A 21,948-nucleotide genomic window follows, 5' to 3' on the forward strand; every position below is an offset into this window, starting at 1 on the left:
TCGTTTGAGATCCACCGCAGAAGCACATGAACTCAGACAGCATCCCTCTGTGTTACGGCATCCTGGCATGCGCAGCTTCCGCTCTCATCCAATAGCAGGCTGGTGCCGCGCGGGCCGTGCGTCTGTCTCCGCGCTGCTGCGGGAAGACGCGGTGGTTCTGATCCAGGTCTGTGGGTTTGACGAAGGAGTAAACGCTTTCTTCCGGTAAGTTTGCTGCTGATATAGTGATATGTAAAGCTTTGGGGGTTGAATATGTTCTGTCTATGACCTTCAGGAGTTTATTCTGCATGCTAACGTTAAGATGAAGGTGTTCCGCGCAGTTTGGGAATACCGCATGCAGAAGAACAGGGTGGAAGAGTCCGGACATAGCTGATGTCATTCTTTAAAAATACAAAAACAAAAAAGAAATAAACAAAATACATAATAATTACTTGCCTAAACTTTAAACGGGACAGAAGTTAGTCCTCGGTTTCCTGGCAACAAAAATGATAGAGATTGTAATGCGAGTGTTTTGTCGGAGGGCTGCGCTAAAGAGTTATCATCGATGACGCAGTTATTAGACTTATTAGTGCTTGAAAATACACTTAATATGTTATAATCACAACAAGCTCTAATCATAATATTAAAAAAAAAAAAAAAAAGAGGGAAAGGGACAGTCAAATCCAGTTATGACTTTATTGCTCTGTTAAATTAAAATGTAAATTCATGTATTCCAGTGTGTAAGATCATTTAGATCTGATGCTGGATTTTTACTGCTACTCCCTTAGTATGAGTTTACAGTAGGCATGCAGTGACCTAAATCCGAATGAGACAGCAGACAGCAGATCAGAGGATGCAATGAGATTATAAGAGATTGGTGAAAATACCATGCATTCAAGTATAGACCACATGCATAACTTGCTGCAAATTGTTTAGAGAGATGCTTGAGATGCATGATGAATGGATTAGGTTGCAGATGTTCACCCTCTGTCCTAGTTCACCCTGTATGAAAGTGCAGTGGCAGCAAAGAAGAGATGCTGAATGTGTTTGCAAGGACTGTATTTATAAAGCAACTGTGTGAGTATGCGAGCATGTGTTTATGCTAAGATTTACCTTTCCTTTATGTGTTACATGTGCAGTAATGGCTGAACTTGTGGGTGTAAACATGCTTGTGTACATATGTGCATAGTCTGTGTGTGAGTGAGAGAGAAGGTGTGGAATGCTGATTCACTTTTAACATTGGTAGGATGTGATAAATTGTTAATGTTTCCAATTTGGACACAATCTGCTACAGTCTGCACATCATAGTGAGACAATGCAGCTTTCAGTAGCTTCAACACTGCAGCTAAAAAAGAAAAGAAAAGAGAAACCATTTCACCCAGACACACTCTTTCTCTTTTTCTCTTTCTCAGGCTTGGTTTTTAACTGTCAGATCAAGATGGTGATCCCAGCCATGCTTCTGTGTGTTCTCTCTTACTTCTTCTTATTGGCCGGTGAGGAACTGAATGTGTGTGTGTGTTTATTTAACTACATTTTATGTTCAAAATTATCCCAAGTATAGCTGAATTCCTTTTTTTCCCCAGGAGCGTCTTCAAGTTTAGAAAATGACATAAAATGTAGTAGATAAAGTTTTTTAACTCTAAAAAGTTAGGATACTCCCACATACCAAATCTGGTTGCAGCCATTGGTCCCCATAATAAGCATACAAAATTATGTTTAAAGGAATAGTTCATCCAAAAATGAAAACTTGATGAAAATGTACTCTCCCTCAGGCCATCCAAGATGTAGATCAGTTTGTTTATTCATTGAAAGAGATTTGGAGAAATTGAGCATTACATTACATTACCAATGGATCCTCTGCAGTGAATGAGAGTCCAAACAGCTGATAAAAATAACAATAATACAAATCAAAATAATCCATATCATGATGATCAAATAACGTCCTGTGAAGCGAAAAGCTGTGTGTTTATAATAAACAGATCCATCATTAAGATATTTTTCATTTCAAATTGTTGCTTCCAACTAAAATATGAGTCATCTATCTATAATATTGCTTTATCCATTTAAAAAGTTGTCTTGTCTGAATCAGGAGAGAAATATAGATCAAGCCAAAACAATCCAAAACAGTTCTAAACAAATATGTCGGTGGATTTTGATGTGAGAGGACAACAGGGGGTGGATTTTTCACTGGAAGAAGCATTTTTATGGATTATGGACTTATATTTTGAAGAGGCAATGGTTTAAATTTAAAACACTGTAAGGATAGATTTGTTTCTTACAAACACAGCTTTTTGCTTCAGAAGACATTCATTGATGAACTGGAGTGGTGTGGATTACTTGTGAATTGAGATGTTTTTATCAGCTGTTTTTGACTCTCATTCTGATGGCACCCATTCACTGCAGAGGATCCATTGGTGAGCAAGCAGCGAAATGCAACATTTCTCCAAATCTGTTCTGATGAAGAAACAAACTCATCTACATCTTAGATAGCCTGAGGGTGAGTAAATATTAAGCACATTTTAGCAGATCATTTTTGGGTGAACTATATCTTTCAATTATGTGTGTATATTTGTGTGACTTACTTTAGGTAATACCAAATAAATGTTCATTGTGAACCTGTACAAATGATATCTATATTATGTATTTTCCTCAAACTCACAATAAAAATTACTGTTCAAGTAAATCGAGTCAAATTAAAGTTGTTCTTTAATTTTCCAGCTGCAATTAAACCCAGGATCTTTGAACCCAGAATTTTTGACAGTAAGTCTTTAACTTTCACCTACAAGTAATTACATAGAATGAAGTATTGATGTTTTTCACCTCAGTATATCTTACCACATTTGAATTGTTGGGTTGTTAGTTGGGTAGTTTTGTGTAAATTGAATATAATGGCTCGTGTAATGTCCATCAGAGGAGGCCACAGGCTTTGGGCCCATATTTGAGGAGGAGCCCTTGGACACAGTGTATGCGGAGGATTCACCAGAGAACAAAATCTCCATGAACTGCAGAGCACGGGCCAACCCTCCGGCCATTATCAAGTAAATGTTTTCCGCTTCTGATCCTGTGCATGGTTTGTCATTACCTCTGTCTGTACTGGGAATTGCAGGGAGGTGTTTACCAAATTGTTTGCACTTGCAAGAAGAATCTATGAGAAAATCAGAAGGTCATTAATAAAAGGCTGTATTTCACAGGTGGTGGTTAAACAACTGGGAAATTAAACTGATGGAGCAACCTGATGAGCACTTTAGCCTGGTGGGAGGAAACCTGGTCATCACCAACCCAGACAAGAGCAAGCATGCTGGGAAATATGTGTGTGTGGCTAAGAACGTGTACGGCACTGTCATCAGCAAAGAGGCCACTGTCAAATTTGGATGTATGTGACAGATACAGTAGGACTTCTTATATTTGTAAAGACTAGATTGTATCCAGATATCTGTTTTGTCATATTCTGTCATCAGTTTTTTTTTCACTTTCTTTTTCGGGCTGTAGACCTAAACCAGTTCCCTACAGATGAGAGAGAGCCGGTGCATGTTAAGGAGGGACAGGGAGCAGTGCTGCTGTGTTCTCCTCCCTCTCGCTATCCAAGTAAGACGTGATCACCTCACACACCAGACATGATCACCACCAAGGAAAACACAGCTTAACAAAGTGATACTAATACTTAAGTGTTTTGTTTTAAAATCTCTGATTAGCAGTGCCGTAGTATAGTCATACAACCTTTTGTGATTCTATATAATATGCACTGAAAAAACGGTCACCTTTCAAAAGGTACTAATATGTGCTATTTAGGTATGAATATGTAGTACTTTAGATACAAATATGTACCTTTAAGGTACTAAAAGGCACATTTTAGGGTTAAATAAGATGCAAAGGTGTTTGTTTTGAAAGGGACTGTCCCAGTGACAGCTTTTGTACCTTTTTTTCTCAGAGTGCATGATAAGCAATAATCATAGAGGTACATATTAAAAGAAAGTGCTTTAATCAAAAGGAATGCACATGTCCACTTCCTTCCAGCACCCAAAATCTGATTTCTGTCAATTGCTTGTTTGTCTCTCAGGTGAGGTGATGTTCCGCTGGATCTACAATGACTTTCCAAACTTCATCATACCAGACCAGAGGCGTTTCGTGTCACAGACCACTGGCAATATGTACATTGCTAAAGTCGAGGCATCTGATGTTGGGAATTATTCTTGTTTCGTGTCAAGCCCCACCATCGGCAAGAGTGTTTTCAGCATGCCGATTTCTCTGATTCCACAAATAGAGAGTGAGCGCTGTAAAATTACCCACAATACCACGATTTTTGCTCATAATTGCCTTACTGAGACCACTGTTTTTTTCAAAGGTCAGTTAATGACCTACCTTTTCATCTCTGCCCTTTGCACAGAGGAGGTGAAGCGGTATCCTGCTGATATCCGTGTGAAATTTCCCAAGACTTATGCTTTGGTGCATCAGAACATCACTCTGGAGTGCTTTGCCCTCGGAAAGTGAGTCAACAAATGCAGATGCTGTCCATATAGTCTGCATGGTACTGATGCCATGGTACACTATTTATTTACCATGGTCTTAACAGGCTATCCTGAAGTATTTCAAAGAATATTAGAGTATAAATATGGTACATGTCCAATAAACATAGTAATACAACCAAATTTTTTTGTTCGTGAATCATAGTCATTCACACAATAGTATTAGATTTGTTCTTCACTCATTTTTGCTTGTTTTTAAACATAAAACTCAATTTTACCTTTCAGTCCGCTCCCACACATCCGCTGGAGGAAGTTAGACGCTGATCTCCCGCCCAACTATGAGGTCAGCATGAATGGAGCTTTACTGCACCTGATTAACGTTCAGTACGAGGATGAAGGGAGCTACGAGTGTGAGACGCTCAACGTTAAAGGGATGGACTGGTATCGACAGTGGCTCTATGTGGAAGGTAAAACAACCTCTAAAAACAAAAGTTTAAAAGACATATAATAATTCATTATAAAAACATAATATTATATTATAATTTGTGATTAGTAAGATTTTTATTTATGTATTTTATTTGATTTTTTTAAATAAATTTCTTATATGCTCTCCTAGGCTGCATTTATTTGATATAAAATACAATAAAAACACTAATATTGTGAAATATTATTACAATTTAAAATTTGCATTAACATGTTTTAAATTGAAATTTATTCTTGATGGTAAAGCTGAATTTTCAGCAGCCATTACTCCATTTTTTTATGATTTGGTGCTCAAAAACATATCTTCTTAGTATTATTAATGTTGAAAACAGTTGAGCTGCTTTAAACTTTTTTGGAAAATGCGATCCATTTTTTAAAGATTCTTTGATGTATTAAAAGTTCAAAAGAACAGTATTTATTTTATGTTTTGATTAATTAAATGCATCCTTTCTGAATAAAACAATCATTTTCTGTGTCCAAAATCAGATACTTCCCTACTATATAGTATGCAAAAAAATTGTACACTAAAAGAGTAGTAAGCCTAATTCATAGTATTCAAAAAAACTAAATAAACAGTAGGCAAAAAGTACCCATACTACACTATCCCATGAGGCCACAGGAGAGGATCCTCATTAATCACACTAAAAAGAACACAACTGACACTAACAGTCAACTCAAAAGCAAAAACAAGACAGTGCAGGATTTCAAACGCAGCGATTGTGTGCATGTGATTGTGTCCTCAGGTGCACGCACATACTTGACAGTGTTCAAATGCCAACTCAAGACACGCCAGAAATGACACGGAGAAAGATGTTGGTAGCGAACTCACTCTCAGGTGTGTTGCCAGCACATCAATGACACGGAGAAAGATGTTGGTAGCGAACTCACTCTCAGGTGTGTTGCCGTGGGGAAGCCTTTACCATGGATACGCTGGCTGAAGGATGGCTATTCGGTTAATACACTGTTTTATTTGTTGAAGAAGACCCAAATGAGAACCTCATATTATTTTATTTCAAGTAATCATGTGTGTTCTGTTGCATTTTTCCTCTTTTTTTAGTATGGCAAAGGGGAGCTGAAGTTCTCCAGTCTCACGTTTGAGGATTCGGGCATGTATCAGTGTATTGCTGAGAATGAATGGGGGACCATCTATGCTAGCGCGGAGCTTCGGGTTGTCTGTGAGCTTTTAAATAATTCTCTATGCTTGTAAAGTATAGCTTACGTAGAAAAAAAAAGCTGCTCTTTTCTAGAAGTGTCTTCGAAAAGGTACATAATTATTGTCGAAGGTTGAGTGTCTACAATGGTCTGTTCACAGCCTGTGCACCAACATTCATTTATAATCCAGTGAAGAAGGTTCTGCTCGGGGCTGAAAACGGTCGTGTGGTTATAGAGTGCAAACCCCGCGCTGCTCCTAAACCCAAGTTCATCTGGAAACGAGGCTCAGAGCTCCTGACCAACTCTTCAAGGTGAGTCAGTCGAACTTAAATGCATGCATTTACTTACAGATAAATCATAATGTTGTGTCAGAGATAGAAGCTTAGTTACAGTTATCTTACGTTTCAGGATGTTAATTTGGGATGATGGAAGTCTGGAGATTCTGAACGTGTCAAAAAGTGACGAGGGCTCGTACACATGCTATGCTGAGAATGACCGCGGCAAATCCAACAGCACAGGGACCCTCACTATCACCGGTCAGACAAAATCCACACTTCCTCACCTATACTGACTGTCAGTTTAGTTTAATTTAATTTAATTTAATTTAATTTAATTTAATTTAATTTAATTTAATTTAATTTAATTTAATTTAATTTAATTTAATCCAGTTTAGTCAATACCAACTTTATTTCATTTCATTTAAAATTATTTATGCCAGTTCAGACAATACCACCTTTGTATTATTTTATTTTATTTATACCAGTTTAGACAATAACAACTTTTAATTTTATTAATATATAATAAATATTAGAAATATGTCCACTAAAGTGTAGCTATTTATTTTTATTTTACCCTAATTGATTAATTAATTAAAATTAAAATTATTTTACATTATCTTATGAATAAAATTATTAATGAACTAAATAGTGCATATGGGTAGTTTCATAATTATTTACTTTTTTAAATCAGCATAATAAGGTTAAAATTGATATGAATTTATGTGTGTATGTGTGTTTATCATAGGTTTTGTGACTGGTCTTTTTCATTTTTCTAAATAGTTAATATGAGGTAATATGAGGTGTATGCATTTGTGTCCCTTTCATTTTCTCAGAGGCCACCAAAATCACAGAGGCTCCATCAGACACTGAGGCAGTTGTAGGTGACACTACAATTCTCCAGTGTTCTGCATCATTTGATCCCAGCCTGGACATCACCTTTATCTGGACTGTTGATTCCTACGTCATCAACTTCTACACAGACTTTGAACACTACGAGCTGCTCATGGTGAGTAGAGACAGGAATCTCAGGCATTCTGTTCTCAGGAAGACAAGCAGTTTCACTGTTTGTGTGTGTGTTTTTGCAGGGTGACGAGAACAGCGGAGACCTGCTGATCAAGAACATTCAGGTGAGGCACGCAGGACACTATTCCTGCACAGCTCAGACCATAGTGGACAATGCCACCGCAGAAGCTGATGTTTTTGTCAAAGGTTGGTGATTTGAACTCTGTGTGTCCTACAGTAGCTTATTAAAATAATGCCTCTGATATGTAGACTTGTACAAAGCTGTATTAAAAACAATGCATTGATGTTTGTAGTTTATTCATCAACTAACCCTTCCCATTGTTTCACTGCATAAATCAAATAGACTTGACGCAAATATAACCATCATGACATTGCCGACTGTTTGCGCTTCAGGTCTGCCTGGTCCTCCAGGTGGTGTCCGTGTGGAAGAGATTGGAGACACGTCAGTAAAACTACGATGGAGTCTGGGATCAGACCACGGTAGTCCTCTTATCCAACAGGTTGTACAAACACGAGACTTTTACGCCCTGGATCCTGAGGACTGGAAAACCGCATCCACCTGTGAGTCCACTAGAGGGAGACAAAACACATATTTTAAGCATTTCCAACTCCAAAAATAACTTTTACTTCCACAGAATGGAAAAAAAAATAATATGGAAGTCAATGGCTACCGGCAGCTGTTTGGTTACCCAGGATTTGAATTTTTGGATGAATTATCTCTTTAAATCTGAATTTTTAAGAGAACAAATATTGTTTTCCCAGCTCCTGTGTTTTTGGACGGATCTACAGAGTCAGCCACCATAATTAACCTTTACCCCTGGATGCAATATGAATTCCGTGTGCATGCAATCAATGAATTTGGAGCAGGGGAAAACAGCCGTCCGTCCATCAAAATCAAGACATGGGACGCCAGTGAGTTTATTTAGAAAAAGCACTGGTTTCAGTGTTTAATATTTATATTTAATTAATTACATTTAAACTAAATTAATAAAATAGATATTCAATTATAATTAATGTATATGTGTATATAAAACTATATACTATATAAAATAAAAATCATAATGCTTCTAAAAAAACTATTTGGTATATAATTAATGTATATGTGTATATAAAACTATATACTGTAGCACATACAGTATATTCCCACCCTGTGTTTCTCATGTCTCAGGGCCTACAGTAGCTCCTTCTGATGTACTGGGGCAAGTTGGAATAAGCGGAGAGCTTATCGTGACCTGGACTGTACGTGTTGTTCATATGCTACTGTATTTATGCTATATTTGTTGAGAAGAGGTCAGTTGCAAATTTCTGATGTCTTTCATGTCCTTATTTTCATTGTAGCCTGTAAAGCCTCAGTTCTTCTTTGGTAAAAAATTTGGCTACGTCGTGGCGTTTAAGCAGCATGAGGATTCTGAATGGAAGTGGACGACTGTGGAGGATCCCGAGACTAGACGCTACGTCTACAAAGAGAGCATGACCCCAGACACTGAGATACAGGTCAAAGTGAAAACCTACAATAACAAAGGAGAAGGACCCTCAAGTCTTATATCAGTGGTCGACTCACCAAGGCTAGGTGAGATGTATTTCTATTTACTTATTGTAATTTATTGAGTAAAGAGAGATTGTTTTATTTACTGGAACATTATTTTACCCTATAATTATTTTATTTTATTTGCTCTTAATTGAGAAAAAGCATTTTTTGACACACGTAATATCTCTCCTAGCACCCACTGAAGCTCCATTAGATGTCTACGCCCGCCAGGTCACCGCTACAGAAGCTTTGGTCTGGTGGTTACCGATCTACCAGGCACCGCCAAACTGGGTCGATGGATACCAGGTGAGTCCTAAGTGGAATAGTAAGGAATAATAATAAATTACGATCCTCATGTCCCTTCATTTGGTGTCCAGATTCGTTACTGGAGGAAGTACGATGATAATGAAGCTGCTGCCTCTCGAGTTCTTGTGCATAGAGCAATTAACCAAACTCGCCTGGAGAACATGCGGCCTGACTCCCACTACCTCATAGAGGTACGAGCGTTCAACGGAGCTGGGCTCGGGCCACCCAGCGAGCATTGTGAAATGTTCACCAGGAGACCACGTAAGAGATTTGCACTTCTCTAGATCACTTGCCCAGATTATGGGTTTATACAGACCTTGCATTTGAAAATGTGTATTATCCTTCCAGCCCCAAGTCGCCATTTGAGAGTCTACAAATATGTCAGCTTCAATCGCAAATGGCTCTATCTATATTGGGATCACATCTATAACTACTGGAATGAGTCATATGTAGAGGGATACAAGGTGAGTCACTTATATTTTACTTGGTATTCTGTTGACAAAAGACTTGAGAGACATATTCATTAAAGTCTTGTTTAATCTTAATGTTTATTTTATTTATGATTTTTAAAATATCCTTATTTAAATTTTATTTTATTTTTAATGTCTTTATTTAAAAAAAATTATACTACAGTATATTTTATTTTATTATTTATGCTATTTTATATAATATTATTTTATTACTATTTTATTTAATTTTATTTTAATATCTTTATTTTTATTTATCATTTATACTATTTATACTTATTTTAAAAATCTTTATTTTAATTCATCCTTTATTTATTTTATTTATTTATTTACTTTTTTGAGAGTGTATTGATGCCTTGGAAATATTGCATGTATAACCCTTTGTATTTTTCTTTCAGATTTTGTTCAGGAAGGAAGGAGAGCGTTATGGGAAGCTTTACACCACAGGCAGACACTACATTGACTTTCCCATGCCAGAGACAGGTGATTACATCATAGAGGTCCGAGCCCGCTGCGAGGGAGGTGATGGACCCATATCACAGATCAGAGTGCAAGGTGAATACTGTCTTTTACATATCAGTAAGGATTTCATTTTTTATCCACCTCATTCATCATGTTCCTACCCTAATCATGTTCTAATAATTGCAAAATGATATCTGAAGTTCTGCATAGTTTAAAGTATATATTCACTACAAGAACTGAAATAAGTTTCACATAGTCATAGATGCATAGATGCAGTTACACAATTGTGACCTTTATTCATACTGATCTTTCTTACCATTGTTTTGTATTATGTTCAGGGAAAGCCGCTTTGGGTGCTGAATCTCTCAGCGTCGCCTCTGTCTTGCTGCTGGCACTGGGATGGATGAATTTAGGCCTGTAGGCATAAACAGATGTCAACACTACTGGCGAAATTCACTTCTAAGAAACAATCTTTATATATTTTGAGTGCATTTCCTTAAAGGGGTGGTTTTCGTGATGCAGATGAAGTTTGTTTGGGAGTGTAGAATATAAAGAATTTATACCCTCTTGGTTTGCCTTACAAACTACCCGCAATCAACTAATGAAACGTATTGTAAAATAAATGTGGTGGCAGGGTATGGTGAACTTTTTTGATGACTTCCCAGTCACTAATTCAGAAATAAGACATATTTATTTATTTATTTATCACAGAACATGTCATTTTTTACGTCAACAGCTGCTCTAGATTATCGCTTCCATGTTTGAACTTCAGTGTTTGTTTATACACTTGCTTGTCCACACATTAAATTTCCATTTGACAGTGTTTACAAATCTATTTTTGTGACTGTGTTTGATTTTTACATCCAGCTATATTCCTAGTATTTTGCTACAAGTTTACATTGATAATTTCATTTGTATATCAATAAACATTGAAAACATCACCAAAGTGCTTCTCTTTTGTCTTCTAATACAAAGTTTTTCATAGCAGGAAGATTGAAACTACCAGTTACAGTATATTTGAAATCATGCCATTAAAAGTTTCTACTTAAAATCAAAGGATGTTTGAATTATGTTGATGTACTCACAAAAAATATTATATTTTGCTTGGAATATGGTACACTCTGGCTTTTACCGATTATTTTGTAACATAAAATTGAACTTGCATGAAAAGTGTAGTTTTAAACACATCAAATGTTATTTGTTAAAGTTTATAAGCTAAGTTTATTTAAAACCGCCAACCAATTTCAGTTTAGGTTAAATTTGTAAATTGCTGTAAATGGACTACAACTCGACGTCTGATGCGTCAAGCACATAAACTCACATCCTTGTGGTAGTTGTAGTCCGTATTTAGCAACTTGTTAGCAAAGAAGGTCTTAAGAATTCACGTTTGGGGAATTAAGGCGTATAATTTATTTTGTACAAAAATTTTAATCCCTTAAAGTTATCAGACTTGACTTTAATTATTATTTATTATTTTATGATATTATTAATTATTTTAATGAACGTCCTCTAGTGGCCACCAGTGGTTAACGGGCTGTTGGAGGACGCCATAAACAAAGCGTGGTGCACGTGCGTTACTTGCCTCTTCTAAATGTAGTTAAACTGGACAAACAGTCACACCTGTCAAGTCCATAAAAACTCAACGTTGGAAGAGAAATGAGTGAGTTTTTTTTGCCATCACATTCGTTTTGAAAAAGGTTTACACCTGCTAATTGTTGAAACAACATCCAAATTGCTGCCGTCCAGTAGATGTCAGCATAACGTTAACTGAAGAACAATAGCAGAACAATCAATCCTATTCAGTTACTATTTCATATACTGTAGGTATTTTATTCACTTTATTCATAGTATACACTTACATGATACCTTTTAAGGTAATATCATATTTGGAATTATATAATATGCTTATACATAGTATAGTAGGCCTACATAGAAATAATTGTGCAGATGCACTTAAAATTAGGTCATATTTTGGCTGAAATTGTGGAGATGATTGTAATATTATTTGTAAATGAATTATAGAATAGTGTCTATATGCGTTATAGAGTTTCATTAATGTTTGTGTGAATACAAGCTTGTATGTGCATTGTAAACACTTCATGGTATATAATTATAAATATTCCCTCGTTCCTCATTGGCTGATGCATATATTTGACTCAGTGGTTGTGGATGAGAAAGCCCTAATTAACATTATCATTAGGGCTCTTAATGAAGCAGCACTGGCAGTGACATATAGACCAGAGATTTACACAACTCCTGTAAGGTGTGATGGATACTGTTTTTAATCTTGTCTCCTTGTTCAGAGGTTTTGTCCTTGCAAGTTGTTGTGTTTGTGGAGGCATGTTTTGAATATAACGGCATATATAGTGTTGTAATATTGTGTTTATGCAATACCAGATAGCTGGTGTAGTTTACTGGGTGTTTATTATGAATTGTTTGTTTTCAGAGAGAAAAATGACAAATGAGCTCTCTTTATATCTCAGATGTTATCCTAGACAGCATTGAAAATAATTTCAGACTTTTGATTTTTTTTTTCTTTGATCGAAAGAACCCCGTGATCTAACATGTGAGTTTCAGATTAGATCTCAAAAATGTATCTTACTGGTTTGCAATGATTCCAGAGTCATTGATCTTAATATGGACTTAAATATTTTTTTTCTTCCTGTCTCCACATCTCAGAATATACATTTATGCATTTAACAGATGCTTTTATCTCAAGAGTAGAGGAAATAGTTCACCCAAAAATTAAAATTTTCTGAAAATTTACTCACCATCAGGCCATCCAAGATATTAAAGTGTTTGTTTCTTCATCTGAACAGATATGGAGAAATTTAGCATTACAGAACAACTTGCTCACCATTGCATCCTCTGCAGTGAATGGGTGCCGTCAGAATGAGAGTTCAAACAGCTGATTTAACATAAAGATAAAAGCTGTGTGTTTGTAATCAACAAATCCATCAAGACATTTTAACTTTAAACTGTTGCTTCTAGCAAAAATACAAGTCCTCTATACAAAATATTGCTTGCTCTAGTGATAAAGTAATATTTTTAAATCAGGAGAGAAATATGCACAGATTTTGATGTGAGAGGACAACAGTGGAAGGACTTTATTTTGGCTAAGTGATGGTTTAAAGTTAAAATGCCTTCATTCTGCAAATTTTCATTTTGGGGTGAACTATTCCTTTAAAATAGAAAAACACACGCAATTTGTAATAGTAGCCTAACAGTATTCACAATGTACAGTTATACAGCAATAATAGACAAAACAATACACATTTCTTTCTATCTTCCATTCTTGGATTCTGAAGAATTGCTTCTGATAATCCCAGCTCTGCAATTGACCATTAAACGCCTCATCTGCATTATTTTTTAATGACATTTCAGATACCTGACCTACAAAGAGTAGTTATAGAGACGTGACTAACCAGGAAGACTGAAGAATTGCAATGTAAAGCATGCAATATGTCTGCATTTTCTCTTCCAGACAGCTCAGTATCCGCCTACAAATGCTTTTTATGCAGATCAGTCATGCAGCTGTGCTCCATACATTCAATGTTTCAGAGGCAAGTGCATTGTCTGTTATTTAGGAGCGCCATTGTGGCAGAAAGAGAAAATGGGAATGCTGGCGGACGAGTCTGGCTCTGCTTTTGCTTGGTAGGGAGCATGTAAAACAGGCCGTATTAGCTCTGACAGACGCTCATAAATCACAGTATGTGTGTGGTTGGGCCTGCGGTTCAGTGGCAAGCATTTTCGAGAAGTGGGCTGCTGAATCTCAGGGTTCAGCGGGGTCTCGGTGAGGACATATACGACATATACAACCCTCCTGGGCCGGTTTGATGCAGATTGTCATTCATAATACACACCAAAGCGTTACGGTGCCTGTCAACCCCCTGTAGTTTTATTGGTTTGGCGGGGGGTGTCATATATGTGCGTAATTGCTGGTCGTGTGGACGATTTTATTGGATTGTTTGCACAGTAAAGAAGGGTTATGTGGTCCTCTGTGCCTTGAATTCAACATATCCCATGCTGCTTTGTTTGTTCGTGACGTCTTATTTAGGATTGTCTAACAGCATTTCTCACCCCTAATTCAACAAACCGGTGGATCTGAAAATGAAGTCTTCGGAGACCCAAACGTGTTGTGTAAATGCATTTAACTCGTGACTCTAAGCTCAGCATAGGTGATCGATTGCATTTTACGGCCCACAATAGAAGCATACCTCCTTTAGAGATGATATTGAGGTTTTTAGTGTGCTCGGCCTGCAATTGCTCTTCAGATCTTTCCTCTGGCTTGTCAGCACTTTGCTGGCGCTCACCAGCCCCACCCGCCTGCTGCGAGACCCTTTACCTCCACTGGATCTTCCCACTAAATCACAATTTTTCACCCCTGCAAGAAGCTTGGCAAGACTGATGGCAATCAACACCATCATCTCCCAGCTTAATTAAGGATTACCCAGAATTCGGAAATGAGTTCTGAACCACAGATAATATCCAGCCCAAAGCATCAACAGCCAAGCACAGATAACCGGTTTAGTTGTGATTGAGTTAATAGTCTGTTAAGGCACATCAGAATGGCATTTTATTTTATTTTTTTCTATTCTATTCTATTCTATTCTATTCTATTCTATTCTATTCTATTCTATTCTATTCTATTCTATTCTATTCATGTTGCTCTTTATACCCTTTTTCCACAAACACAACACTGTGGAAATCCATTTTGTCCCATTCCCATTTTCATTAAGAAAAATGGTTCTGCATCAGTTTCTTAAATCTTCTCGACTCAAAAAATGGAAACCAAAAATGTCCAAGGTGTTTGACCAATTTATCTGGAAAAAGTAATATTAATTTTTTTTTAATATTATTATTGTTATTATTTATGATTTATTACTTTTTTACTTATTTATATATATAATAATGCTATGCCTTTTGTTTGTAAATAATTATTAAAATCTTTATATATCCTTACCCTTAGCAGACTCTGACTCATAATAGGACTGAACCTTCTATTTCAGCATGTACTGGCCGTAATATCAACACCATTTCCGTAGAAAGGATGAATTTGAGTGACAGAGAGACACAATGAAAGAGTGCAGTATGTCACTGTTGAGACAGTCACTGTCCTCTTATCTAGTAACCTTTCACCAACACTCTGGGTTTTCACACTCTCACCTCTCAATCTCTCTGATGGCCTGTGTGTGTGTGTTTATACGTACAGATGCATCTCTGAGGCTGGTCTAGCACAGAGCAGGCCTGCTCATGTCATGCTGGGATCAGAATGATGTTCTCAAAAACCCAACCCTTGCATTCGCTTCGAGGTGGGATACAGACTGGTAAGACTGTGAAGACAGGGAATAGACCAGAAACATTAAAGTAAAGGTGTCTGTTTTGTATTCTGTGGTCAGATTTTGATTCAAACAGACTCAGATATGTATTGCTTGAGCAGTATGGCTTTGCCATACACGAAAAGTGCATTTATTCTTTTATTTATTATTAAGGCTATATAAAAGTTATTTTAGTCAGTTTATATCTTCCCTTCATTTATACTTGCATGAAGGCAAAAAAACATTTTGGGTGAACTCTTCCTTGGAGTGGTTTGGATGTACTGTAATTAAATTTTGAAACTTCTTTCTCAAACCCTGTTGGAATTACTGAGCTTGAATTTTGTCAAAAATATCAATACTGTATTTTGGTGTGAACATTTACTGTCAACTAATGGCTGCAGTCTTCTCTACAACAGTATTTTACTTTATTAAGAGCCCTGAGACTGACAGGTGAGAGGGGGTGTGCTGTAAACTCAATGCACGGGAAGCGTCATCACTTGTCTACAGTGACAGGAAGCTAGATAATAATACTGACAGTCTGCGAACAGCTTGTGAGGGAGACAGACTGACAGTGGAGATGTCACGAGTCCAGGCGCACCAGAAGAGCTGAGGTGTGTGTTACAGCTATGCCTGATGCCCCCCGTGTAGTAGTTTGAGGTCTGGAATGTTCTGGGGTTTATAAACAGTTAGGCTACATTTATGTCAGTTACCACACACTCTTCCCTCCAATAATAAAATAAAAAGCATTCTGGATGATTTTAAATTATTTTTATAAAATATTTAAATTTACTGGTTTTACCAGCTTTAAACTGTCATATTAAACCCACACAGTCACAGACAAGGGTTGTAAGTGATTTTATCACACTATAATTTCATGTTGACATGTTATTTTGAAAACAAATATTTTTATTAGAAGCTATTTTTTTTAAATATCAAAAATGTTAATTATACAGTATAATTTATAATTATGCATTTATTTATTTATTATACCTGGATAGTAGCATGTGACATTTTATAACCTGAACTGACCTTCCCATGTCAGGTCGAATTATCTGATATTTTAAAAGACCTTGACACATGGTCATTAATGTCTTCTCATGATCTTTTTTCTGCATTATTATAAGGAAACTTGTATCACTCTGACATTTTTGACTTTATGCCCCTCAAAAATATCAAAATAAACTTGAATTTAGAAATTAAAAACATGCTCATTATTGAAGTGAGCCTAGTGGTTAGAGAGATTGACTCCTAACCCTAAGGTTGTGGGTTTGAGTCTCGGGCCGGCAATACCACAACTGAGGTGCCCTTGAGCAAGGCACCGAACCCCCAACTGCTCCCTGGGCGCTGCAGCATAAATGGCTGCCCACTGCTCTGGGTGTGTGTTTCTATACCATATGCCATCGATCGAGCTTAACTTGTATAAATAAGTTTTGTTCTTTGAAAGAACCTTAACGTGTACGTGAAAATTTTCTACATTTCTAAATGCAACTTTCCTGCATGTTTTCCTGTAATTTATTAAAATATCATAACTTGATGTTTCATCTGAAATGATAGACTTCTGTCTGTTAAAGTGACCGTGGCTAATTTACTAGCTGCTGTCCATGTCCTTAATGTTAATCCAAGAAAATAAAAGAAAGAAAATCACTCACTGCTCTTGACTGAATTACTTTGTAGTTTTAACAAGAATTAACCCACAGTCAAACCAAAAATTATTCAGACACCAGATATATTTTTAGATATTTTTTCTTATGCAATATTTTTTCCAAATTCTACGAATGAAACAATTTCAAACAGTGCCCAGTGGTACAACCTGCACTGGGGCCCCACAAACCCCAGCTATGGCCCTGACCAGGGGTATCCAAACTCGATCCTGGAGGGTCGATGTTCTGCAGAGTTTAGCTCCAAGATGCCCCAACACACCTGTCTGGAACTTCTAGTATGCCTAGTAAGACCTTGATTAGCTGGTTCAGGTGTGTTTAATTAGGGTTGGAGCTAAACTCTGCATGACACTGGCCCTGTAGGATCGAGTTTGGAGACCCCTGATTTTAGACAATATAAACCCAGTCTCTTTCTTACAATTGGTGGCAAACATTCAGCCATCTGCCTCCATCCAGTCAACAAACGATGGATGTAACCAAGTCCTCGCCCTACATTGTCCATTTCATTTGACTGTACGTCACAATACAGAAGAAAAGATCTGTCGCTACTTTGCCTCATGGCAACTTTAACCTTCACTGTAATTATCTAGTCTTTGTTTAGCTCAGAATCGCTTTTCACACATGTATCGGTTAATATGGGAAGACCTTGTCTCACCAAAACACACATGTAGAACACCTGTGTGTGAGTATCTATTGTCTTGATTTGAGTGGATGTAATGCATATTGTGTGGGAAATCACCAAACTCATCACCTAATTGAGATGGATGCATTTTTAATGACCAAGAAGCCTTTACTGAACCTCATCTGCTGCAAAAGACATTAAAATATGCCCACATAGTGGACTGCTCTAATAAGCTGCACTGTGGCGAGATCCTGCAAATCCCATCAGCCCCATATAACGATGCTGGGTGTGTTGTGTCTGTTGTGTTCTTTGCTTGAAGATAAAACTCCTAAAGGCAGTATATATACATAAGCATATCTTCCTTTACTGTCAATGAGATCAAGACTTTGATTCGAATCTTATCGGTTTCCATTTCATCCACACACACTACAGCCTAATTAATCATATGGGAAGACATTCCCCCTCTGAATAAACTGATTCTGCAGGAATTCCTCACATAGGGATGTATAATTAGCTCTAGTCTCGACTTTGCTCTCTGTCTCTTAAAACCAGACAGCATGCTCTGAAGACAAAGACTGACTGGGGTTCGATTAGGAGAATGTTATGTGACTCTGAAGCACATAAATTCAATTAAAACAGAATTGTTTGTCCATTCTGTTACTAATGGTTTACACCAGTTGCTTAAATTAGGTTATGTGGTAGATTAGATGATTAGAGCCTTACAATTAGCAGTTTTTGCAATTAGGACTTTGTTCCTAATTAACCAGCCTTTACAGATCGAAAGTAAATTAGCATTTTAGACATCACAGGCACTTCTGTCACAGAGGTTGTTTGAAAAGGAAGGAATATAATGTTATTATGCCTTGTAAATTTTGGTGCACATGTCCTTCACAGATTAGGTGATCCCAGAATGCATTGCGACAGAGTCTGTTGAAAATATATGAAAATATGTGAGAGAAAAAGCCTATATAACATTGAATTTTGAATTTCACCTAAAATGGACCCTTTTCACATAAGTCGTCATAGTTGGGTAAACTTATGTTTACTATTTTTTAAACTTGTGTGTACTACTATTTTTGTTCTCATTCCTATCCAAGATATCATTCCTATGACTTTCCAAAAGAGGAAAAAAATATTGAGAGACTGATGTGAGACAGATGTCAAATTTGCCATCACTCCCTCAGCCTTTGTATTAGAAACACTCACACAGCATCGTTAAACAGTTTTCTGTAATTTAATGCCAAGGTAAGAAAACACAAAGTATAGTGCTATTTTATATATATATATATATATATATATATATATATATATATATATATATATATATATATATATATATATATATAAATAAGTATAAAAAAGTGTGATTAGTGTGTTCACACTTAAAATACCAAAAATAAAACGGCACTCCAAATACTTGGATTATGCTGTTAATAAACTGAAAAGACAAAGTGTGCAATGTTGGACGCTTCATGCTCTTGACTGTCACAGCTTTCCTTTCCTATTAGACTCTGATGCTGAATGACAAAATAACCATTCATACACTAGATGGTAGAGCACATAGTATTAGTGCATTGTGTGTCATTAGGGACACAACTTTTGTAAACAACGCTCCCGTTGGGTGAAATAATGAAGTGAAAAGCAATGACAGTGTATTTATGTTTTGTCAATGCTCTATCCGATAAGGATCCTAACAAAAGTGCTTGAGTCTTCAGTTGCTATGGTTACCTCTGCACCTAAGTGTCTATTTACCACGAGATGAATATCCTCACTAACTTTTGTGGTTACTAAAACCCAGCTGAAACACGAATAGATGCTTCTACATGTACTTTAAAGATCCAGCCTTTTGTGTTGACTTTCTCTTGTAGTTTCAAGCCTTGTAGGGGAACGAACCCCTGATAGTTTACAGTATCAGCAGAACTGAGCTAGTGTTTCACATTCAGGGGTTATATTGTGCCCCCGGAAATCTAATTTTCTCACACACTTCCTTTCTCCCCTATCTCTTTCCCTCTCTTTCTTTTTAGTGAGCTTGACTGCGCTGGAGGTAACAATCTCCTCACCATTCTGCCGTCTCCCCAGCATAGAGAGAAATGCTCTCTGAAACACGTCTACTCTTTTGTCTGGCAACAAAGTGTGTATTTTTCAGTGAGAGCTCCAGAGGGGTCTCCAGAGATAATGCAAGGCTTTATGAAGGATATTCTCGGGTTCAAACTGAACGCAAAAATAGCAGGAAATCGACCCCTGTGGAAAGACTGATGGGACCTCAGGGACAAGATAGAGGGGGATGAATGTTGTTCAGGGTTAGCTTATAAAACGCTGTGAGCATTTTCCGGCTCATATCTGTCATTACAGAGGTTCTTCACTATCTGTGCGTTATATGCAACCCCATATGCTCAGAGGTTAGCACATAGTAAGAACTTGCCCTCTACACCATTATGCCCTGGTAATGAGCATTAAAATGTTATTTACCCAGTGGACTTGGCTATAATTAATCAGATATTCTCACCTGTTTCACTACAAAGAAGAAGAAAACTCCTACATCTCTCTGGATCTAAGGTGGGATGCATTTTAGGAACACCTGCTCTGCTTGTGGGAAGAATAACGATGCCCTTGAAAGCAGAGTAATCTAAACGGCTCCTCAATAACTCATGTTTTGCAATCTGTAACATTTATTTTTATCCACAGGCTACAGAAAGCATTAGATATTCATCTTAAGTATTCATGGTTGCATAGGTGATTTTTCCGGGCCCGGGATCGTCAGCGGAATAGAGATGAATGCATAAGTGCATGCTGGGATAGGTGGATTTTGCTAAGGGCAATGCTATGTTTGGAAAGGAATACTAGTTTACTGCATTGCTACTACTATAAAAATATTTATATATATATATTATTTTATCAATAGAATATAAATAAAAAATTACTATTGTAAATTTTCACTGTAAAATAAAGCTGAGTATTTAAGAAAACTATATTAATAATAATATTTAATAATATATATAACTCTAAAATTGCTATAATATTATTTATTGGTTAATTCTTCATTCTTCATTCATTTATCAGCCTTATAAGAAACTGTTAATGAAACAGTTACAATACACTAATACATTTTTAAACAGTTACAATTTTTTGCAGCTTATCTTGCTGCATTTCACACAATATAGTCCAATCGTGTATAAAAATGACTTAATATTTGTCATTGTGATTAAACAGTGGGTCAAGCAGATGTAATCATTTCGGGTTCATTCCTCACACTGGAAATGGAAGGTCAAGTCGAGCGCATTGTGTTTTGGGATGCACTATTCTAATTCTGTAGTATTAGTGCACCTTATGGCAATTGTAGTAGCTCATCCTTCATTCTGTGCATACTGAAAAAGTGCATACTGTGCCCTGGATACATCCTGCAAAAAGTAGTGTGATTACTATACTGAGTATGCAAAATTTCTGTTCCGAACATATCCTATAAACCAATACAATGACTGAAATGGCCCATTTCACAGCCATGGATAAAGAAGGCAAGATATTCCACCAATGTTTCTGCAATAAAAGAGCAATGGAGACAACCAAATCCAGTAATTAAAGCACATTCTCTAATTTAAGATAGACAATACAGAAGTCATTTGAGAGAAAAAGATTTGATGCTTCTTTGGTAGAAGATATCGAACGTCATCTTTAGTCTGTGCTACTCCTTCATCCAAGAACTTGGAGTGGAAAATGGTGAAGTAGATCATTAACCTTAATGAGATGAGTTAATTGAGCTTAATCACTCAGAGAAAATGAGAGCAAGAGACCCTGCACATGAATGTGATTCGAGCACTTTCAACACAGGCCTTGGCTCTATAAAGTGCAAATGCTACACCAAATAGATGTCCAGGTTTATTTGATATATAAATCAGTGTAAAACCTATCACATCAGCTGGACAATTATCACCACTCTAAACTTAAAAAAAAAATATTCGTTACATCTCTGCCATAAATATTTTTATGATAATATAAAGCTTGCAGTATTATTTTAGACAGTGGACATATGTTTTAATCTCATAAAAACACACTCACAAGAAACGTGTTAGTGCTTTTATTTCAAGCCATTCAGTCCAGTGTTGTTATTGTTAATGAAAAACTATTAAAAAGAAATAAAATATATATGAAACAAAGCTAAATAAATATAAAATAAAGCTAAATAGAAATATAACACAATATATTTCATTTTGT

General features: G+C 36.6%; 1 protein-coding gene and 1 long non-coding RNA gene across 2 annotated transcripts in view; one reads left to right on the forward strand and one right to left on the reverse strand.

Moving 5' to 3' along the window:
- LOC109067107 (contactin-1-like) lies at positions 1 to 11,077 on the forward strand. The gene is made up of 24 exons (XM_042739802.1): positions 1 to 204; positions 1,392 to 1,472; positions 2,698 to 2,739; positions 2,891 to 3,017; positions 3,171 to 3,352; positions 3,469 to 3,564; positions 4,037 to 4,243; positions 4,364 to 4,463; positions 4,728 to 4,902; positions 5,773 to 5,877; positions 5,983 to 6,100; positions 6,238 to 6,388; positions 6,486 to 6,613; positions 7,189 to 7,361; positions 7,441 to 7,564; positions 7,772 to 7,939; positions 8,141 to 8,290; positions 8,547 to 8,617; positions 8,717 to 8,948; positions 9,100 to 9,212; positions 9,284 to 9,473; positions 9,561 to 9,676; positions 10,078 to 10,234; positions 10,480 to 11,077. The coding sequence occupies exons 2-24, from the start codon at positions 1,418 to 1,420 to the stop codon at positions 10,560 to 10,562; spliced, it is 3,063 nt and encodes a 1,020-aa protein (XP_042595736.1). The 5' UTR covers positions 1 to 204; positions 1,392 to 1,417; the 3' UTR covers positions 10,563 to 11,077.
- LOC122139834 overlaps positions 7,812 to 21,948 on the reverse strand; it is a 20,572-nt gene continuing 6,435 nt past the window's right edge. Inside the window, exons 2-4 of the long non-coding RNA XR_006156596.1 lie at positions 15,352 to 15,474; positions 10,458 to 10,556; positions 7,812 to 7,948 (exon numbers count right to left, since the gene is read on the reverse strand). This is a non-coding gene — a long non-coding RNA (uncharacterized LOC122139834). The remainder of the gene's footprint in view (positions 7,949 to 10,457; positions 10,557 to 15,351; positions 15,475 to 21,948) is intronic.

The sequence above is a fragment of the Cyprinus carpio genome, chromosome A4, assembly GCF_018340385.1.
Source record: "Cyprinus carpio isolate SPL01 chromosome A4, ASM1834038v1, whole genome shotgun sequence".
Taxonomy (NCBI): Eukaryota; Metazoa; Chordata; class Actinopteri; order Cypriniformes; family Cyprinidae; genus Cyprinus; species Cyprinus carpio.

Bases quoted from the DNA above. Each gene is read 5' to 3' on its own strand.
- LOC109067107 (XM_042739802.1), top strand. From the start codon at position 1,418: ATGGTGATCCCAGCCATGCTTCTGTGTGTTCTCTCTTACTTCTTCTTA. The intron at 6,614-7,188 runs GTCAGACAAAAT...TCATTTTCTCAG, and splicing joins AGGGACCCTCACTATCACCG to AGGCCACCAAAATCACAGAG. The intron at 8,618-8,716 runs GTACGTGTTGTT...TTTTCATTGTAG, and splicing joins AGCTTATCGTGACCTGGACT to CCTGTAAAGCCTCAGTTCTT.